Source organism: Rhinatrema bivittatum, chromosome 4, assembly GCF_901001135.1.
Source record: "Rhinatrema bivittatum chromosome 4, aRhiBiv1.1, whole genome shotgun sequence".
Taxonomy (NCBI): Eukaryota; Metazoa; Chordata; class Amphibia; order Gymnophiona; family Rhinatrematidae; genus Rhinatrema; species Rhinatrema bivittatum.
Genome location: NC_042618.1, coordinates 381,866,147 through 381,887,893, shown reverse-complemented (window position 1 = coordinate 381,887,893; position 21,747 = coordinate 381,866,147). Strand labels below are relative to the sequence as shown.

At 48.9% G+C, this 21,747-nt stretch overlaps 1 protein-coding gene across 1 annotated transcript in view; it reads left to right on the top strand.

Moving 5' to 3' along the window:
- DNAH12 (dynein axonemal heavy chain 12) overlaps positions 1–21,747 on the top strand; it is a 1,160,754-nt gene that overhangs the window by 905,882 nt on the left and 233,125 nt on the right. Inside the window, 1 exon segment of the mRNA XM_029600929.1 lies at positions 1,440–1,681. Within this exon segment, the coding sequence (XP_029456789.1) occupies positions 1,440–1,681 (242 nt within the window).

Sequence of the window (21,747 nt, the reverse complement as noted above, 5' to 3'; positions counted from 1 at the left end):
GCAGAAAACAGAAAAAGCTGAGACTGAATGAAAGCACTCTATACTTTTCTTCAGATGATTGAATTAGGAGGTGGGGAGAATTAGATTTGTTGAAATTGTATGGCATGTTGTAAATTCTGCGGCAACAGACTAATTATGCAGTTCTCCCATGGTCACAGAATCACAGAAGCCTGGTGCCACTGAGTATAGCCAGGAATAGCCAGAGAGACAGTTGGCAAGTTGATTCTTGTCAGCCATTATCTTCATCTACTATATGTTATGCTCAGAGGAAATATGAGGAGGTACTTCTTTGCTGGGGTGGAAGTGGGAGGGTGGATGCTTAGAGTGACTTACCAGTCACTCTAAGCCAGTAGAGGCAGAAACTGTAATGAAATTAATCTTACTTGGGACAAATTTAGAAGGTAGTGGTAAGAAAAGGGTTTAGAGCAGGGGTCAGGAACCTATGGCTCGGGAGCCAGATATGGCTCTTTTGATGGCTGCATCTGGCTCGCAGACAAATCTTTTAATAAAAAAATTAAAAATCTAACAAAAATCCCCCACCCTCCTGACGCCCCCCAAGACCTGCCAAAAGTCCCTGGTGGTCCAGCAGGGGTCCGGGAGCGATCTCCTGGACTTGGGCTGTCGGCTGCCAGTAGTCAAAATGGCGCCGACAGCCCTTTGCCCTTACTATGTCACAGGGGCTACCGCCGCCATTGGTCAACCCCAGTGACATAGTGAGGGCAAAGGGCCGTCGGCGCTATTTTGACTACTGGCAGCCGACAGCCCAAGTCCAGGAGATTGCTCCCAGACCCCCGCTGGACCTCCAGGGACTTTTGGCAGGTCTTGGGGGGGGGGGGGGGCAGGGGGGGGGGGGTTGTAGTAAATTAATTTTGGAGGTCTTGGGGGGCGTCAGGAGGGTGGGGGTTTTTGTTAGATTTTTACTTTTTTATTAAAGATTTGTCTGCGAGCCCTGGACCCCAGCTGGACGAACAGGGACTTTTGGCAGGTCTTGGGGGGGGGGGGGTAGGAGGATGGGGGGTTGTAGTAAATTAATTTGGCAGTTCTTGGGGGCATCAGGAGAGTAGGGGGTTGTAGTAAATTAATTTGGTAGGTCTTGGGGGAGTCCGGAGGGTGGGGGGTTGTAGTATGGCTCTCACGGAATTACATTTTAAAATATGTGGCGTTCATGGCTCTCTCAGCCAAAAAGGTTCCCGACCCCTGGTTTAGAGGCTGGGTAAAAGACATGGAAGGTGTGGAGCAGATGTTAGTTTAATTATGGGAATGTATATACTTGTCTACTGAAAGTGATAGAGAAGCAGAGAGGAAGACAACTGGGTAGACTAGAGAGGCCAATTGCACTAGAGAGGCCAATTGCACTTCTCTGCCATCATATACTCTGTTATTGTGTTAAAAGTTTTGATATACATGTAATTTAGTTTTCAATTATTGCAATTGAATAGGTGGTTGCTCCGAAGAAAGCACGTTTAGGAGAGGCCCAACAGTCTCTAGCTGAGACTATGTTACTGTTGAACCAGAAGCGAAATGAGCTGAAGGAAGTGGAAGATCGCCTGGCTACTTTAGAACAAACCTTTCATGAGAAAACTGAAGAAAAGGTTCGCCTTGAGTTCCAGGTGGATCTATGTGCTAAGAAACTAGAAAGAGCTGAGAAGCTGATTGGAGGGCTTGGAGGAGAAAAATCAAGGTTAGTCATAAACTATTCTCTATTCTCTGGTACTTATTAAAACATGAATATTTTACCTATGAGGCTTTTCGTAAGCAACTGAAAACCTTTAATTTAGTCAGATGACTTGAACTTGAGTAAGTTATATTACATATTAATATGTTAGCCATCATGAGAAGGTCATCTTTATTCTCACAGGACAAGCAGGATGGTAGTCCTCACATATGTCTGACATCATCAGCATGGATCCCAATCACGGAACATCGGTAAAGCACTTCAGGGCTTCCAACCTCCATCGGCGCCGGTACCGGTCCCCGAGCCGGTCACCAATCCGATTTCCGTAGCGCTCGTACCGCTACTGGGCAGACTGGATGTGTTGATCTGTGCCTTTCCACCGATGGAACCGAGAGCACTGGTGGCTCCGGTGCCTTCCACTCCTGCATCTCGACCGAGACCGAGACCAGCCAGAGTCCCTCAGAGGGGACATACACACCAGCCCAAAGCACCCAGAGCACCCAGAGCACAACCAGCCCCACAAGCTGGTCCAGCCTCCGGACTTTGATGCGTTTCCAGAGAACAACGGCCACTCGTCAATGAACCCAAACCCAGAAACACCCGTAGGAGGCTGATTGTGCCACTTCAAACAGATTAATGGGTAATATCCATCATAGCTTAAGGATACCATTTAAACTTCCTCAAAGTACCCCCGGACTCTCCACTCAATCCACTGTGGTCCCGAAAAGACCACACATTACTTCTAGAGTCAGAACTTTCCAACCTTCTGTGAACCAGGGCTGTAGAAGCTGTCACCCAGACACAGATTCCAAAATTGATTCCAAAATTTGATTCCAAAAAAATCGGGCGATCTCCGCCCCATCCTAGACCTCCGCAATCTCAACAAATTTCTTCAAAAAGAAAAATTCAGGATGGTGTCTCTCGGCACCATGCTTCCCCTACTACAACAAAGAGATTGGCTCTGTTCTCTGGACCTTCAGGATGCCTATGCACATATCGCCATATTCCCACATCACTGCAAATACCTGTGCTTCATAGTGGGTCACAAACATTTTCAATACCGGGTTCTGCCATTCGGTCTGGCCTCAGTGCTTCGAGTGTTTACAAATTGACTAGCAGAGGCTGCCACCCATCTACGCAGAAGCACCGTACACATGTTTCCTTACCTGGACGACTGGCTATTAAAGAGTTGATCCAAGCAAGAAGCTCTCAACTCTCTAAAGCTCACTACGAATCTTCTACACTCGCTAGGATTTCTGATCAATTACCACTCATCCTCTTTCATCCCTGATCCATGTAACCGACCAGCTGCATCTGTCACTTCTCGGGTGGACAAACAGAGCCAACTTGCAGACAGGTCTACACTTCCAGTAACCAGATCCTCAAGTAACCTTAACCACGGACGCATCCAACTTGGGTTGGGGAGCTCATGAGAACAACCTTCAAACTCAAGGTTCTTGGACCTAAACGTAGTACTTGCACACAAATCAAAGCAAAGAATCAAATCAACTTCCTAGAGCTTCGAGCTACATGTTATGCTCTATATGCGTTCAAGGACTGCCTTTCACACAAGACTGTTCTCATACAGACAGGCAACACAGTTGCAATGTGGTACTTGAACAAACTGGGAGGCACAGGCTCTTAACTGCTCTGACAAGAAGCTGCGCAGATCTGGGCCTGGGCCTGGGCCCTTGCACACTCCATGCATCTCCGGGCCACTTATCTGGCAGGCATACAGAACATAGTAGCAGATCGCCTCAGTCGATATTTAAATCCCCATGAGTGGTCTCTGGATCCCTATGTAGTGAGCAAAATCTTCCAATGCCGGGGTGAACCAACCATCAACCTCTTTGCATCCAAACTGAATCACAAAGTGGACAGATTATGCTCCCTGCACAGGCAACAAAACAAGTTAGCCATGGACACCTTCGCTCGCTTCTGGAACACAGGCCTCCTATACGCATATCCTCTGATACCACTAATAGCCAAAACTCTCGTGAAGCTACAACAGGACAAGGGATCAATGATACTCATAGCCCTGTACTGGCCTCGACAAGTATGGTTTCCCATGCTTCTCGACCTCTCTATCCGAGAACCCATTCGCCTGGGCACAGCGCCCAATCTCATAACTCAAAACCACGGCATGTTATGCCACCCGAACCTTCAGACCCTATCCTTCACAGCATGGATATTGAAAGCCTGACCCTACAGTCGCTCAATCTTTAACTAAGGTTTCTCAAGTGCTTGTAGCTTCAAGAAAGCCTTCCACACGGAAATATTATCTTTCTAAGTGGAATAGATTTACCATGTGGTGCACGCAAAAAGGTATCGACCCCTTTTCCTGCCCCACTCCATCTCTATTAGACTATCTCTGGCACCTTTCAGACCCTGGTCTCCAGACTTCCTCAGTACAGGTACACCTCAGTACCATCTCAGTGTAACACAAGGGAATAGGGGATACCCCATTAACAGTGCAACCCCTTGTGAGTCAGTTTATGAGGGGACTACTACAACTTAAGCCCCCTCTATGGCCACCAGTTACCGAATGGGACCTAAACGAAGTACTTATAAGACTCATGCGTTCCCCATTTGAGCCTTTGAACTCCTGTGATGTTAAATTTCTTACATGGAAAGTTCTTTTCCTAGTAGCCATTACATCTGCTCGAAGGGTCAGTGAGTTACAATCCCTTGTCACATACTCACCCTAATCAAGGTTCCTCCATGACCGAGAGGTCCTCCGTACTCACCCTAAATTTCTTCCCAAGGTGGTAACCGACTTTCACCTGAATCAATCTATAGTCTTGTCCACCTTTTTCCCAAGGTCTCACTCTCACCAGGGCGAGAGAGTTTTACACACCGTGGACTGTAAACGTGCACTTGCATTTTACCTAGACCGCACTGCAGTCCATAGGAAATCCACCCAACTCTTTTTGTTTCTTTCGATAAAAACAAATCGGGAGTTGCAGTGGGCAAACGTACTCTCTCCAACTTGCTAGCACACTGTATCAAATTCTGCTATGAGAAAACAGACCTTCCCCTTCAGGGACGAGTGAAGGGGCACTCAGTAAGAGCCATGGCAACGTCAGTAGCACACTATCGTTTAGTACCGATTGCTGAGATCTGTAAAGCTGCAACATGGAGCTCTCTCCACACATTTGCAGCACATTACTGCCTGGACAAGGAAGGACGTCAAGACTCTGCCTTTGACCAATCCGTCTTGAAAAACTTATTTCCAGTATAATCCCAACTCCTTCCACATCCATCTGCTGTGATTTTCAAGCTGCTTCATTTTTACCAACAGTACACCAGTTGTTGTGCCTGTTGCACAAGTTGTATGCTGTTGGTTCAAATAAATATGAGTCAGCCTGTAGCTTGCTAATCACCCATATGTGAGGACTACCATCCTGCTTGTCCTGGGAGAAAGCAGAGTTGCTTACCTGTAATAGGTGTTCTCCCAGGACAGCAGGATGTAGCCCTCACGAAACCCACCCGCCACCCCACGGAGTTGGGTCCGAAACCGTTTTATTATTAATTTTTTTCGCTTGTACCTTATGCTTCAAACGAGTCTGAAGGGAGACCCCTGTGGCCACAGGGATTATGGCATGCTGGGCATGCTCATATGCCAGTCAAAGTTCTAGAAACGTTGACAAAAGTATTCCGTGACAGGGCTCTATCTGATGACTGCATATGTGAGGACTACATCCTGCTGTCATGATAGGCAACTTAAAATATAAATAAATAAATTACTTTGAAACTTGCTTTCTAAGGGAGCGAATTTCAAAAGGATTCTTTGCAGGTAAACCAGTTTGAAAATGCCCTGTCCTCTGTAGGGAAAAGTATTTCCACAGGGAAAAGGGGATGTGATAAAGGGGGTCTGGAGCAGCCCTGGACTGGCATGGTACAAGCGGTGAGTTCATTTTTAACTCCCTCATATACTTCCCAGCAGAGAGTTTGTACCTGTCAGGTAAATGACTTTTAAAGGCAAACTAAGCTGGGTGTTTCCCTTTAGCAGATTGACTCACAGGCCTGAATCTCCCCATACTCTCCTAAAATTACCCTCTGAAAGTCATAAGGGGCCTGTGTACTAAAGCATGGTACAAAGTTTATACTTTAGCATCAAAATAGTGCTGGTTAGCACTAATGCAGTCATGGTAAATATTGCCATTTATTAATTTATTGAAATGAGCATGAAAATTGAGGATAATGTGGGGTCGATATTCAAAAGCCATTTAGATGGATAACTGAAAAGTTATTTATCTAAATGGTTACCCGGCAATATTCAGCGCTGTATGTGACTAAATTCTAGCTGTATAAAATCCTTTGCTAATGGGTACTGTGACTGTGGTAATGCTTACAGCAGGCATGATAACAGTGTTGATGCAGGTCAAGGCTGAACCACCTCACTAACTACAATGTGCCACAGCTGCAGCAACTTCATGCTTTGAGCCATGTGGTGCCTGGTAGTTTTGTGGGTCCTATTGTTCGCATTGAGCTGCAGAACAGTGAATGTCTGACGAAGTTAGGAGATTTGCACTTAGCTTAGAAGAACTATTTTTTTCTGTATCCTGCTGAATCGATTATTTTTCCATTCCCTTCATTGCCCCACCTTTTAGACTTTAGACCAGTTAGTAAGGTGGTTCAACCTTGTCCTGCATCAACACTGTTATCATGCCTGCTGTAAGCATTTCCACAGTCACAGTACCCTTTAGCACAGGATTTTATTGTGACCTCTAATAGTAAATGATGCATACCACAGTAAAATGTATGTGAATACATTTGAAGGATTATCCACAGCTTCCTTGTCCTTCTGCTCCACCAATCAAGAACATGTAGTTTTAATCACCTCATCTAGCAGCTAGAGGCAGAGTTATTTTCTTTTTTGATGATATCACTTGTATGAATGTCATGCATGGACCCAGATATTGTTGCGCTGGAGGTGGACCCTTGAGGACAGAGCCTTGCCTTATATGCGGAGGCTAAGTGACGTCATCAGGCGGTATCCGTGTCGAGGTTCCCGCCCTGCGCCCTTTAAAGGGCAGAGCGCGGGCCGCACATGCACCTAGGGGAGGGGCTGAGGACGCTGAGGACGCGGAGCCCCAACAGGAGCTCCGCTGTGAGGCCTGTGAGGATGGAGGTGAGCATAGGCGGCGTAGAGCAGCGCTTCTCAACCGGTGTGTCGCGACACACCAGTGTGTCGCCAAGCACCAGCTGGTGTATCGTGGCTCCCGGTGTCCCACAGCCCCAGTTATACTTCCCTTTACCTTTTTCCTGCCCCCGCGGGCCAATCGGAAGCCTCTTCCCTTCTTCCTTCCAGTGGGAGAAGGAAGCCTCTGATTGGCCGGTGGGGTAGGAAGAAGGGGGGCATCTCATAACCCAGGGGTGGGGTGGTTTGAGGGGGGCTGGGAGGAGTGGCAGTGTCCAGGCCCATGGCAGCGAAGAAGCCCGACCCTGTGGCCGCCACGGACTGGAAGTGCTGAAATTAAACACAGCAGCGAGCCACAAAGAAAAGAGGCCAGCTGCATCAGGAATCGCGATAGAGTTGGGATTCCCCAAAGCGGTAGTGAGTCACAAGCACGAAGAGGCTGGTTGCTCCAGGGATTCTCCCCCCCCCCTCCCCCATGCAACAGTGAGCGCACAGAACCGCGTTTAAAGTAAAAGTGGCACTCAGCCATGCTGATTACAGATGGGTCAATTGGAGCTCCCAGCAGCCATAAAAGCAGGCAGATGGGGGGCCGCAGTAGCCTAAGGATATCCCAACAGCCAGAAGAAAGGCTTGAGTGCTGTGGCATATTTTTATAAAATAAATGTTGCTGGTTCAGTGCGGCTGAAAAGGCAGCGGCAACACTGGAAAATCTGCCACTGCAAAATTAAAGGGGAACACAGCATTGGGGCTCTAAGCAAAGTGTGTGTGAGAGTCAGAGACTGGGCAGGGAGGTGACTGGGATGAGTGTGAGAGACAGAGACTGGGCAGGGAGGTTACTGGGTTGTGTGTGAGAGACAGAGACTGGGCAGGGAGGTGACGGGTGTGTGTGAGAGAGAGTGACTGGGCAGGGAGGTGATGGGTGTGTGTGAGAGAGAGAGACTGGGCAGGGAAGTGACTGGGTTGTGTGTGAGAGACAGAGTCTAGGCAGGGAGGTGTCGGGTGTGTGTGAGAGACAGACTGTGCAGGGAGGTGACTGGGGTGTGTGAGAGACTGGGCAGAGAAGTGACTAGGGTGTGTTTGAGAGACAAACACTGGGAAGGGAGGTAACTGGGTTGTGTGTGAAAGAGCAACAGCAGGGAGGTGACTGGGGTGTGTGTGAGAGAGACAGCAAGGAGGTGACTGGGGTGTGTGTGTGAGAGAGAGAGAGACTGGGCAGGGAGGTGACTGGGGCGTGTGTGAGAGACAGAGTCTGGGCAGGGAGGTGTCGGGTGTGTGTGAGAGAGAGACAGCAAGGAGGTGACTGGGGTGTGTATGTGTGTGTGAGAGAGAGAGACTGTGCAGGGAGGTGACTGGGGTGTGTGAGAGACTGGGCAGAGAGGTGACTAGGGTGTGTGTGAAAGACAGACACTGGGAAGGGAGGTAACTGGGTTGTGTGTGAAAGAGCGACAGCAGGGAGGTGACTGGGGTGTGTGTGAGAGAGAGACAGCAAGGAGGTGAATGGGGTGTGTGTGTGTGAGAGAGAGAGAGAGAGACTGGGCAGGGAAGTGACTGGGGTGTGTGAGAGACAGAGATTGCCGGCAAGATGTGAGTCATTGGCCAACAAAGTACTTGCTCTCGGAGGCGGCGAGGCACCACCGTCTTACCTGCAGGCACGGTGGTGGTAACTGCGATGGAAATACACTCAGGGTCAATGATGTGAGCTGGTGAATCAGGGGTATCTTCTGGCTCTACTGAGCATGAGAGTGCGTCAGCCCGGAGATTCTTCTCAGCTGGGCGGTAACATAGCTCAAAGTTCTTCACTCAACGCACAATTAAACTCTGGAATTTGTTGCCAGAGGATGTGGTTAGTGCAGTTAGTATAGCATTGTTTAAAAAAGGATTGGATACGTTCTTGGAGGAGAAGTCCATTATCTGCTATTAATTAAGTTGACTTAGAAAATAGCCACTGCTATTACTAACAACGGTAACATGAAATAGACTTAGTTTTTGGGTACTTGCCAGGTTCTTATGGCCTGGATTGGCCACTGTTGGAAACAGGATGCTGGGCTTGATGGACCCTTGGTCTAACCCAGTATGGCATGTTCTTATATTCTTATGTTCTTAAGACTAGGCAGGGAGGTGACTGCTGTCTGTGTGTGAGACAGAGACTGGTCGTAGGGTTTAATTGGTGTGTGTGTGTGTGTGTGTGTGTGTGTGTGTGTGTGTGTGAGACTTGTGGGCCCTAAAGAAGAGGATCGTAAGAATAGAGCTTCAGGAGCCGCTGCTGCTCCTGGTATGTGCTTTCAAGGGAAAGGAGTAGGAGAGATGCTAGAGAGGGTAAGCAAAGGTTGCATTTTAAGTTTATTTTTCTTAATTGACTGCCATTTTAATTATTGAGTATTATGTGATCTGTCTGCTGTTTTGAAATATTTTATTGATATTTGGACAATTTTTAATAATTTTTATGAGTATTAATTGTTTGATGTTATTCAGTTCATCAGCTGTTTTGAAACATTTATTAATACAGTTTTACAGTTATTTCTGTACGGGGATCTATAGCAGCTTGGCTTGTTCTGTTTTCCTAATAGGAGGAGTATTAGTGTTTAGGACGTGATTTAATATTTAATATTTGATTTAATATCTAATATTGCCTTTTCATAGATAGGTATGTTATGTGTTCCATAATGCAGGTATAACTTTGCGCAGATTGGGGCAGATCTTCAAACCTGCGCGCGGGTGTAGATTTGTTCGTGCAACCCGGCGCGAACAAATCTATGCCCGATTTTATAATATGTGCGCGTTATCGCGCACATGTTATAAAATCCAGGGTCGGCACACGCGCGAGGGGGTGCACAATTGTGCAACTTGCGAGCGCCAAGCCATGCAGGCTTCCTCCGTTCCCTCCCACCTTCCCCTCCCTTCCCCTATCTAACCTGCCCCCCCAGTCCTATCTAAAAAAAAAAAAAAAAACCCTACCGTTATCGTTGAAATTACACAACAGTACCCCCCCATTCTAGGCTTCCCCCTTTCTGGCTTGGGTTTCTCAGTATGCTGTTGGTGGAAGGTCTGGAGGAGGTTCTTGTCAAGGATGTGGTGGGAGGGCTCCCATGAATTTTCCTCCAGGCTGAATCCCTCCCACGCAAGGAGGTATTCCTTGCGTGGGAGGTCAAAAACCTCCTGTACTTGGAGGGTGGCCTTTGGTTCTGCAGCAATCTGCGTGGGTTGTGGTGGTCTCCTCAAGGGCCAAGATAGTACTACTAGCTTGAGCAGAGACACGTGGAAAGTATTGTGGATCCCGAGGCTCACAGGCAGCTTGAGCTGGTAGGTTACTGCTCCTACCCGGTGTAGGACAGGGAACCGCCCTATGTATTTAGGGGCCAAGCATTGTGAAGGTAGCCGGAGGCGGATATGCCGCATGCTGAGCCAGGCCTTCTGTCCTGGAAGGAATACTGGGGCAGCCCGACGGTGAGCGTCCGTTACCCTCTTGGCACACTCAGCAGCTTGGCACAGGTGTTCCTTAACTTGATCCCAAAGGCGGCGGATGGTCTGAGTAGTGGCTTGCCCTACAGGAGATGGCACGCTGAGAGGAACAGGTAACAGCAGGTGGGGCTGCTGGCCAAAAACTACTGCAAATGGAGATGTCCCGGTGGCGGATGCGATGTAAGGTTGACCCAGCTATCCTGATGGTCATTAACGTAGGACCGGAGGAAGGCCTTCAGGGAGCGGTTGGTCCTCTCGGCCTGGCCATTGGCCTGCGGATGGTAGGCGGAGGTCAGGTTTAGGATGATGTTAAATTTATTACTTTGCAGCGAACTGAGGACCACGATCCAAGACAATCTCCTGCGGCAGTTCGTGGAGACAGAAGACATGATTCAGGAGCAGTAAGGCGAGTTCAAGAGCCGACGGTAGGCCAGGTAAAGGCACAAAATGGGCCATTTTGGAGAAGCGGTCTATTATAACCCAAATTACAGTGTGCCCCTTGGAGGGGGGCAGATCCACAATGAAGTTTGTAGAAAGACTGGTCCATGGTTCAGTGGGTGCCGGGGAGGCTGAAGAAGCCCCCATGGACATCCTGTGGGAGGCTTTTGTTGCACACAGACAGGGCACAAGTCTACATAGTCTTGGGAATCTTTCACCATGGTAGCCCACCAGTAGTGTCTGCGGAACATCTGGAGGGTTCAGGCCTGGCCGGGATGGCTGGCGAGACGTAAGTCATGGGCCTAATGAAGTACTCACTCTCGGAGGCGACGAAGCACCACCGTCTTATCTGCAGGCACGGTGGTGGTAACTGCGTTGGAAATACACGCAGGGTCAATGATGTGAGCTGGTGTATGAGGGGTATCTTCTGGCTCTACTGAGCATGAGAGTGCGTCAGCCTGGAGATTCTTCTCAGCCAGGCGGTAACGTAGCTCAAAGTTGAAACGTGCGTAGAAGAGAGCCCAGCGGGCTTGTCTTGCATTTAGAAGTTGGGCCTCTTTCAGATGTTCCAAATTCTTATGATCAGTGTATTTATTTATTTATTTATTTATGGTTTTTATATACCGATCTTCTTACATTATATGTAAATCAAATCGGTTTACAGAGAACAGTTGAAAAGCTTGCTTGTGGGCAATTACATATAACAAAGAACTTTTTAGAGTAACATATTGTATAACTTTTTGAGTAACAATTAAACATAAGATAAAAATAAAAGTGTAAATGGTGAACTTGTGCTGGGCACCCTCGAGCCAGGGGCACCACTCTTGGAGAGCAACTTTACGGCCAGGAGTTCATGGTCCCCAATTGTGTAGTTGCATTCTGCAGGTGAATACTTGTGGGAGTAGAAAGATCATGGAATAAGAGCTCCCAATGGCGGAAGCGTCCACCTCAACGATGAAGGGACGGTTCGGGTCTGGATGGCGGAGACACAGGCCGGTATGAAAGGCTTCTTTAAGTGCCTGGAAGGAGGACTGAGCTTTGGGACTCCACTCCCGGAGATCACATCCTTTCTTAGTCATGTTGGTGAGTGGAGCTGCCAGCATGGAATAGTCTGCGATAAAGTGACGGTAAAAGTTCGTGAATCCTAAGAACCTTTGTAAGGCCCACAAACCAACTGGCTGAGGCTAGTCACAAATGCCTTGGAGCTTGTCCTTGGAGCTTGTCCAAGGCATTCATGACTGGCCAAGGTGAATCCTTGGCTGAAAATGAGGTAACCTAGGAATGGGAGACTTAACCGCTCAAAAAGGCACTTTTCAAGTTTGGCATAGAGATGGTGGTCCCTGAGTCGCTGAAGAATGGTCTGGACATGAGAGCGATGGGACTCCAGATCTTTGGAAAAGATCAAGATATCATCCAAATAGACTATGACAAAGGAGTATAGGAGGTCTCGGAAGATCTCATTCATCATCCTTTGGAAGATGGCAGGGGCATTGCAAAGCACAAAGGGCATTACTACGTACTTATAGTGTCCATCCCGCGTATTAAACGCGGTTTTCCATATATCCTCGGGTTGTACACAGACCAAGTTATAGGCCCCACGTAGGTCCAACTTGGTAAAGATTCGGGCCCCCTGGAGCCTATCAAACAGTTCACTGATGAGCGGGAGTGGGTACCGGTCCTTGCGAGTGACGGCGTTCAGGACTCTGTAGTCAATACACAGCCTCAAAGTACCGTCTTTTTTCTTCACAATAAAGAACCCGGCGCCCGCTGGGGATGTCAAGGGTCTGATGAAACCTTTGGCTAGGTTTTCCTTAATATAAGCGGACATAGCTGGGGTCTCTGGAAGTGAGAACGGATAGGGTCTGCCCTTGGAGGTGTACTGCCGAGTAGTAGTTCGATGGGGCAGTTGAACTTCCGGAGAGGGGGCAAGATGTTGGCTTGTTGCTTGGAGAAGATGTCTTGGTAGTCAGCGTAGGGTATAGGTAGCCCAGGAAGGGGCGTGGATGTTAGCACTGGAACGGTCAGAGACACCTGCCGTAGGCAATGGGTTTGGCACCGAAGCCCCCACTGGGTAAGCTGAAGTGACTCCCAATCAAATTGCGGGGAGTACAATTGTAGCCATGGTAGACCGAGGACAATAGGGTTTACTGACCGTTTGAGGATCAGGAGGGTTATCTCTTCCTCGTGAAGTGTCCCTACGGTCAGTCAGACGGGTAGAGTGTGATGAGTGATGCGATCAGATAAAGGTTCTCCATGGATGGAGGCAATTCGCAAAGGCACTTCAAGGGGTTGAGTCAGAACTTGGAGTAGTGTAACTAGTTCTTCGAGAATGAAATTCCCACCAGCCCCAGTATCCACGAGGGCGGTGGTGGAGAAGGATTGTGCCTCCCTGAGGAGAGAGACAGGCAGCAGAAGTTGAGGGCCAGTGACTGTAGTGCCCAAGCTCGAGACCCCCGCCGGGCTTAGGCTTTGGAGTTTCCCAGACGCACCGGACATGTCTGGATAAGGTGACCAGGATCTCCACAGTAGAGACAGAGACTGGATTTCCGTCTTCAGAGACGTTCCTCGGGAGTAAGACGGCTGCGATGTATTTGCATTGGTTCTTCCTTTGACGGGGAATCCGCTGATGGTGCCCTTGATCTAGGACTAATGGACCGAGGTGGTTCCAGGGTCGGTCGTGTGCTGGGTTTTACTTCCCGGTGCCATTCCCAGAGGCGGTGGTCAATCCGTCCAACTAAAGCGATGAGGTCCTCCAATGACGTGGGGATCTCTCGGGCTGCCAATTCGTCTTTCAGGGCGGATGACAAGCCCTCGAGATAGAGTGCCCACAGGCAGTCTTTCTGCCATCCCAATTCTGTAGCCAGGGTTCGGAACTCCACGGTGTATTCTGAGAGGGAATGGGATCCCTGGCAGAGGTGGAGGAGATGGTGGCTGGCGACCACCCGTCAGCCTGGGTCATCGAAGGTGCGTCGGAACTTGGAAATGAATTGCGGGAGCTGCTGGAGTATAGAGTCAGAACGCTTCCAAAGCGGGGAGGCCCATGCCAGGGCCTTCCCTTCCAAACAGGATAAGATAAAAGTGATCTTCGTCACTTCATCTGGGAACAACGAAGGCTGGAGTGCAAACTGCATGTAACACTGATTAAGAAAACCCCGACAGAGACGAGGATCCCCATTGAAAGGGGGAGGAGTTGGGAGGGCAAGCAGTGCCCGTGAGGGCGTCGAGGCAGAGGAAGCGTTGATGACAAGAGTTCCTGGGTTGGTCAGGGCGGATTCTTCGAGTTGTGACCGTGGTCTCTCTACTGAGGTGGCCAATGCCTCGAGGAATTGTTGCTGCTCCCGGACACATGTAGCTAGGCCTGGAATGGCCTGTAAGGTGGAGGACTCCGCCGAGTCCATGGCCTTGGCAATCTTTGCGCTGGAGGTGGACCCTTGCCTGGCAGCAGGCGCCCTCTGAGGGTTCCCAGAGGGCGCCTGCTGCCAGGAGGCGGAACACACGAGGGGAACGAGGCTAGCTGGAGCTTCACCAATAACAGTCCGGGGGCTCCTTGGGTTGAGCCCTTGGATTCCCGGACCGCCTGGGCTTAGAAGGGCCTCTGAGTTTCTCCCGGAGAGGTAGCGGAGAGGTGTGCCCACCACGAGCAAGGCTAATGGAGAAAAGTTGAACTAGAGCAGAGCAGTGGGTTCCGGAGACCAAAAGAATGAGGCAGGAACTGGAGGTCCTCCGGTCAGGATAGGTAGCACCTATTGGTCTAGCTCGTAGAAGGCCGCGGGTAACTTTTAAACAGGCAGGCCTGGTGGTCACAGGAGAAGCGAAGAGAGTGTCCTTATGGAGCACAAGGGTCAAAGCCAGGGTATCCGTCCGAGGGTGGTCAGCCAAAGCAAAGGTCAGTTCCAGGTATCAGTCCAAGCGTGGTCAGTAGCAAGCAGAAGTCAGTTCCAGGCAGCGGTCCAAACGTGGTTAGTGGCCAGCAGAGGTCAGTTCCAGGCAGCGGACCAAACTTGGGCAGAGACAAGCAGAGGTCAATACCATGAATCAGTCCAAGCGTGGTCAGAGGCTAGCCAAGGTCAGTACCATGAGATCAGTCCGAGGATGTACAACCTGGGTAGCGGAACACGAACAGGAACAGACGCTGGAGCACAGGAAGGACCACGGTATCACAGGAACGCAGGTACACTGGAAGAGACAGGAATGCAGGAGTACTGGAAGACACAGGAACACAGGAACTCAGGAACAACTGGAACAGGAACGCAGGAACACAGGACAGCAACTAGCTTCTCAGAATGAGATGACCCGTTTGCCAAGTTGAGGTTCTGAGGACAGAACCTCGCCTTATATGCGGAGGCAAAGTGACGTCATCAGGCAGCATCCAGGTCGAATTTCCCGCCCTGGGCTTTTTAAAGGGCGGAGCGGAGGCCGCGCACACGCCTAGGCGCAGGGCCGAGGACGCGGAGCCCCGACAGGAGCTCCGCTGTGAGATCTGCGAGGATGGAGCGGGGGCGGCGTAGAGGACGCCGTGATCTGGCTGTGGTGGTGAGAGAGGAGTGCCCGGAGTTTGTGGAGGGAAGTGTGAGGTGAGCACGCCTGGTCGCTGCACCAGCGCGGCCGGGGCGCGCAACAGATATAGCCAGTGTTCTCTTCTTCCAGCTGTTGGATGGACAGTTGTGGACACGCCTCAACCCAGTTTTTTAACTGAAGAGAATTTTTATGTCTATTTCATGGTTGTGATATAGCGCTTAAGATAAATTTGATTAAAAAATAATTTAAGTGCCAAGCCACTGCAGATTTTACTCTGCAGTAAAGCGAGCCAGGATAGCAACAAGGCTCACTACCCATTGGATGGGGTTTGTTTTTCTCTGGGAAAGCACTAAATGTGTAATTTGAGCAGGCCTTTATCTAAAAAAGAACATCTGTTTACTCTCTGAGCTGAAATGCTTGTTTGTAGAGACCAAGCTCCTGCAATTGATAAGCCTTGCAGCAAAGCATGCCTTTGACAGTTTGAAAGCTCATCATCTGTCAGGACTCAAAGGGGCTGATGCAAAAAAGTTGCGAAGAAAGCGGGCGCTGTCTGTTCAGCACCTGCTTTCCTAACCCTCTCCTGGGGGCACAATGCAATATTTAAATTAGGGCTTGCGCTGTCGAGGAGGTGCTAGGGGCAATTGCCCATTCTCCCAACCTGACTACTGGCACCAGAAGGAGTATATAAATCAATATTAAAGTGTCAGGCACTTAATATTAATTTATTCACTCCTTCACTTATTGCCGATTGGTCCCTTTACTGTCACATGTCAGTGAAAGGACCAATTGCCTTTCAGAAGGCTGTCCTGAAAGGGGATTGGTCCTTTCACTAATATGTGACAGTGAAGGGACTAATTGCCGATTGGTCCCTCAGCTGAGCGCACAGTATTGCATCGGCCCCAAAGCGAGACCAGTAACTCAAGGGCTCTCATTCCCTTAAATGTGGTAATAGTTTGAGCAATAAAAAACAGTTGACAAGGAAATAACACTCTTTTATTATTCTAATTCCTTTTAATCTATTTAAAGGCAGAAAAAGAAGCAGAGCTTTCAGCTGGCTAAAATAAGACATTCAGGCTATGATTTAAAAAAAAAAAAAAAAAAGGGAAAGAGAAAACATACTTTTAGTTTGTATTGAAAGTGGTTTTCTATGGCAAGGAGAAATTTTCTGAGGATTACCGTTTGCCAGCTCACATGTCTGAGAACAGCCATTGCTGTGCTGTCTGTGACCATTAAAAGGCAGCAGCATCTGACAGCACATAATGTTCAGTTTGTAAATGGGATGATAAAACAACAGAGTGTAAATCAGTTTACAATCTGGGGTCTTACTAGCTTGAACCTGGTGGAAAAGCATGTTTTAAACTCACAGAGACATACCCAGAGAGAGAGCAGCTAACAGTTTCTCCTGTTGTGTTTGGAATGCTGCCATCTTGAGAACAACTCGAGCAGCTGCAGCTTCTGCATAGCTACATAAACAAGGACCCTCTGTTGCTAACTCTCGAAGTGTTGAGACAAAGTAACAAAAAAGACATAGTGATTACGGCCAGCATCCCTGACTTTGGGGTTTTTTCTCCCCCAGATCCTTAAGAATCCTATACAAAGCCTTACAGCCTTTAAAGAAAAGATAAATATATAATTAAATGGCACGCAACTTTCATGTCTTGCTGTACAAATATAGGAATCTAGTAACAAGACATACTGAGAGGATAGTTATTTCCCTCAAGCTATAGTCTCTCCATCTGTAGACAGGAAGAGGTAGTTAAAAAATATATTAAATAAATAAAGATGTATTCTGTGTGATAGGTCTCAATAAACCATCTGTTTCACTAAGATGAAATTTAGGTATGAAAATTCTGTCAACTGGGATTCAGTTCTGAGATGGACACAAAAGGAGTGCCCGGAGTTTGGGGAAACCGAGCGGTGTTTCCAAGGTTGGAGGCACAAAGCCACATGGACTCCAGCCATTTCAGAACAATTTTAATGTTTATTTATGCTACGAGTGTGGACCCTTGGACCAGCCAAACCCTGCGGGCGAGGGTGGAATATGCCCTCAGGAATGGAAAGGCCGGCAGGCAGTACTGAGGAGAGACTTGAGGATGTCTTCACCGCTGGAAGTCCTAGGTTCCCCCAGGAGGAGCCCATAGGAACCCGGACCTCTCGGACTTAGGTGGGCCCTATGCGACCAAGGACCAGAGGAGAGGTTCCTCGAGACGACACGACAACCGCAGAAGAACCTTCACCCTGGGAAGCCTGCGGTCCCCCTGGGAGGAGCCCGTGAGGACCCGAGCCACTGGGACTTAGGTGAGGCCTAGATGGCTGGTGAACAGATACTTGCTGCAGCAGACGAAAAGGAAATCGGAGTCCGGGGATGAGCCAAGGTCAGGATCCAGAAGACAGAAGTCAATGCCAAAGTTGAGGTGAAAAGCAGGAGTCAAAGTCAGAGACAAGCCGGGTCAGGAGCCAAGGATCAGAAGACAAAACCGGAACCAGGAACAGAGGCAGAAGACAGAGTCGGAGGACGAAGCTAGGGTCGGAATCCAGAAATCAGACGTCAGGAAGAAGTGAGAAGCAGGAACCAGGGAAGACAACTAGCTGCTCCAAAGAGCTAACCTCGTTGCAAGGCAAGGGAAGGCTCCAGCTGCAGGGTTTAAATATCCCTGCAGCATCTGACGTCATCCGGAGGCAGGCCCTAGCTCTCCCGCGCTGGCCCCTTTGAATCTGGAGCCCTAGCACAAGCACGTGCCTCGGGGGCAGGGCCAGCCGCGGGAGGATGCCGGCGTCTCCTCTGGAGCGGGAGCACCGCGTCTGGGGTCTGTGCAGGCCCAGCGAAGTTGGGAGCGGCCTGGTCTGGGACGGTGGTGAGTGGCGGTCCCGGGGCCCGACCCAGGATCGCAACAATTTATACATAGCTCTTTAACACGATGCAGGTTGTCTTACCTCAGCAGTACTCACTTACACACAGGGTTTGTAAATTGCCTTCCCTCTGGACAGTGTACACTCACTTCCTTTGGTTTGGCCAGGGTAGATTTACAGGAGCTGTCTCTCCTAGAGATGTGGGGGCTTCCTGAACCCAGCTGAGCTTACACTCTTATGCTTCCCAGCTGATACCACCCTCAGGTCTCTCCCCTGCCTTGCAGGATCCCACCCATAGAACTGTCTCCCACTGTGGGATTTAAGGTGGACAAGGCCTCTAGCATGGTTCTGCACATGCAACAAGGGGGAAAATTAGGTCACTCCATTACATACCATCCCCAGCTTGGACCTGTAGCTAAAATATTTATTTATTTATTTATTTAGCAGTTTTTTATACCGACCTTCATAGTAGATAACCATATCGGATCGGTTTACATTTTAACAAAGGGTAAAACTGAGGTAACAATTCTGGTAAATAATAGATAACAAAGGAAAAGGAATAAGTCAAAGTTACAATCAACAAGGTATGGAAAACTTGGAGGCTTAAAGACAAGCTGGAAGGAAGATAGAGGCAGGTAGAATAAATATAACATGATACGAATAATTTAACGGGTTAGAGCATATGCTTTAACCAGGAAATGTCACTACTTCCTCCTGGCTGTCATCCAGGGAAGTACCACATATCCCACTCCCCTTCATCTGGCCTCTTATCAGCTAGGCGTAGAGACAGGGATCTCGTTTCAGACACACAGCCATACCTTAGGGTTACCCCAGACATTGTTAGTACCACCCACTGTGGCCCTTGCCCAGTGTGTCCCACAGTCTTTTATCTAGTCCATCTGTAGCTCCAGGTTCTGATTCCACCATAGTGGGACTCCTTGAACTGGCTGTGGGGAGTGTAGTGAGTACTCTTCACTCATCTCTATGGTGACTCATGCCTCCTCTACACTTTCATGACCAGCACCCTCTGGCAACTCCATCGTGATGACACGCATTGGCTTCACAGCACAACTGCCCTCCTGGGCTCTCCATGGTAGCAGCTACATCTGGCTTCTCTGTATTCCATCTCACTAGGGGACTCCATGGCCTCTATGCATTCTTTGGTTGGCCCCTTGGCAGCACCTCTCTCAGGCTCCTTCATACTGATTCTCGCAGGAAACTTGGTGTTAGAAACACCGGCCGCGACGCCCCACGGCCGGATGTCATGGCCGCCAGCCGTGGCGGGCCGCAACCGGGGTCGGGCCGGCAGCTACGGCGATAATTACCTCACTGGGTGTATCGGGGGGCTCCTGCGGCAGCAGGCAGCCCTCTGTCTTGGCTTCTTCGTGGCTCCTGCTGCTACTCTATCGACCACGTGGGTCCGGCAGTCTGGCTCCTCCCCCTCAGCCTCCTATCGACCCGCTACAAAGAACATTTATAAACCAGTATGACATTTAAGATCTCTAACTCAAAATTTACTAGATATTCCTTCCCCACGACAGGCTAGACTAGACATCACCAGAAAAAGGGCCTTCTCAGTAGCAGGACCCTCTCTCTGGAACTCTATACCCAATTCACTTCGTCAATTATCCAATTCTCAACAATTTAAAAAATCATTAAAAACATACTTATTTCAAATAGCATTCAACATCCCTTCACACTCCAACCAACAACACTCTATTACCTAGTATCTTCCCCTGCATCCATAAGTTTATTTAATTTCTCTTCATTGCAAACTCCCTCCTACCCCTTTTTCCCTTCCATGATTATAAAATGAATTACGGCTCGGCTCCATTATTAGTTAGACTTTTGTTAATATCAGTACCTTTTTAGGTATATACCAGTTTTTGTATTTTAACATTATTTTAATTATTATTTTACTTTAATTTTATTTTATTTTTACTCTGTAAACCGTTTTGACAAAAAACCCTGTTTTGAAAAATGGTATATAAATACTTTTAAATAAAATAAATAAATAAATAAACATCAAGGCTGATGCACTGTCTTGATCTTTCTCCAATGTGGACATTTAGGAGCCAATTCAAAATATTATTGACCCAGCTCGCATTATCCTCTCCGCTACATTCACAGTCCCACCAGGCAAGACTGTGGTACCTAAGAGACTTCGTAATAAAGTATTACAATGGAAACACAATTCTCAGTTAGCCGGACATCCGGGCAGAGCTCGGACTCAAACACTCTTGCAACAATATTATTGGTGGCCCGACATGCACAAGGATATTCGTGCATACGAGGATTCTTGCCCAACTTGTGCACAACACAAGAGTCCTACCGGAAAGTCTTGGGGACTTTTACAGCCGCTACCTATTCCCCAGAAACCCTGGACGCATATTTCCACGGATTTTATTGTGGATCTTCCGCCATCTGAGGGCAATGCAGTAATTTGGGTGGTTGTGGATCGATTCTCAAAAATGGCCACTTTATCCCACTTCCCTCCCTCCCATCAGCTCCTTGCCTGGCCCAACTGTTTATGCTTCATATTTTCCGTCTCCATGGCCTCCCACAGCATATCGTAGCTGATCGAGGCCCTCAGTTCATGGCCTGTTACTGGCTCAATCTTTGCAAAAAATTTAACATTTCCCTGGACTACACCACTGCATTTCATCCGCAGGCTAAAGGACAGGCAGAACGCACTAATCGTTCTTTAAAGCAATTTCTTCAGATGTACATAAACTCCCACCAGGACGATTGGGCAGCGCTTCTCTCATGGGCTGAGTTCTCTCATAACTCGCATGTCTGCTCCGCAACAGGGACATCTCCATTCCAGATTATATTTGGACGACACCCCAGGCCGCCTCTACCATTGCCATTACCAGTACCATCACCAGCTGCTCAGCTTACCGCAGTACAGTTACGGCGGCTCTGGATTCACACCCAGCGCATGCTCCGGAAAGCTGCCCATTCCGCCAAGACATTCGCATCGGCGAGCAGCTCCACAGTTTCATCCAGGAGAGAAAGTATGGCTTAGCACATGCCATATCCGGTTGCGAGTTCCTTCCATGTGGTTGGCTCCATGTTATATTGGACCTTTTCCTGTACTACGTCAGCTTGGTCCTGTAACTTACTAATTCCGTTTACCGACCACCTTGAGGATTCATAACTCCTTCCATGTGTCCCTTCTGAAACCATTGGTCCTCACTTGGCCTTCACGGAAAACTCCCGAAGTACCACAGCATAGGGCTGAGGATGAGACCATATACCAGGTACAAGAAGTTCTGGACGTCCGGAAAAGAGGCAAAACATGGGAGTATTTTCTATCATGGGAAGGATTCGGTCCTGAGGAGAATTCTTGGGAGCCTGCTAAGAATATACTGGATAAGTCTCTTCTCACGAACTTTCATATTGCACACCCTGGGAAACCCAAGCCTTCTCAGGGGAGGCCTAAAGGAGGGGGTACTGTTAGAAACGCCGGCCGCAGCACCCCACGGCCGGGTGTCATGGCCGTCAGCTGCGGCAGGCCGCAACCAGGGTCGGGCCGGCGGCTACGGCGATAATTACCTCACTGGGAGTATCGGGGGGCTCCTGCGGTGGCAGGCAGCCCTCTGTCTTGGCTTCTTCGCGGCTCCTGCTGATACTCTATCGACAGCATGGGTCCGGCAGTCTG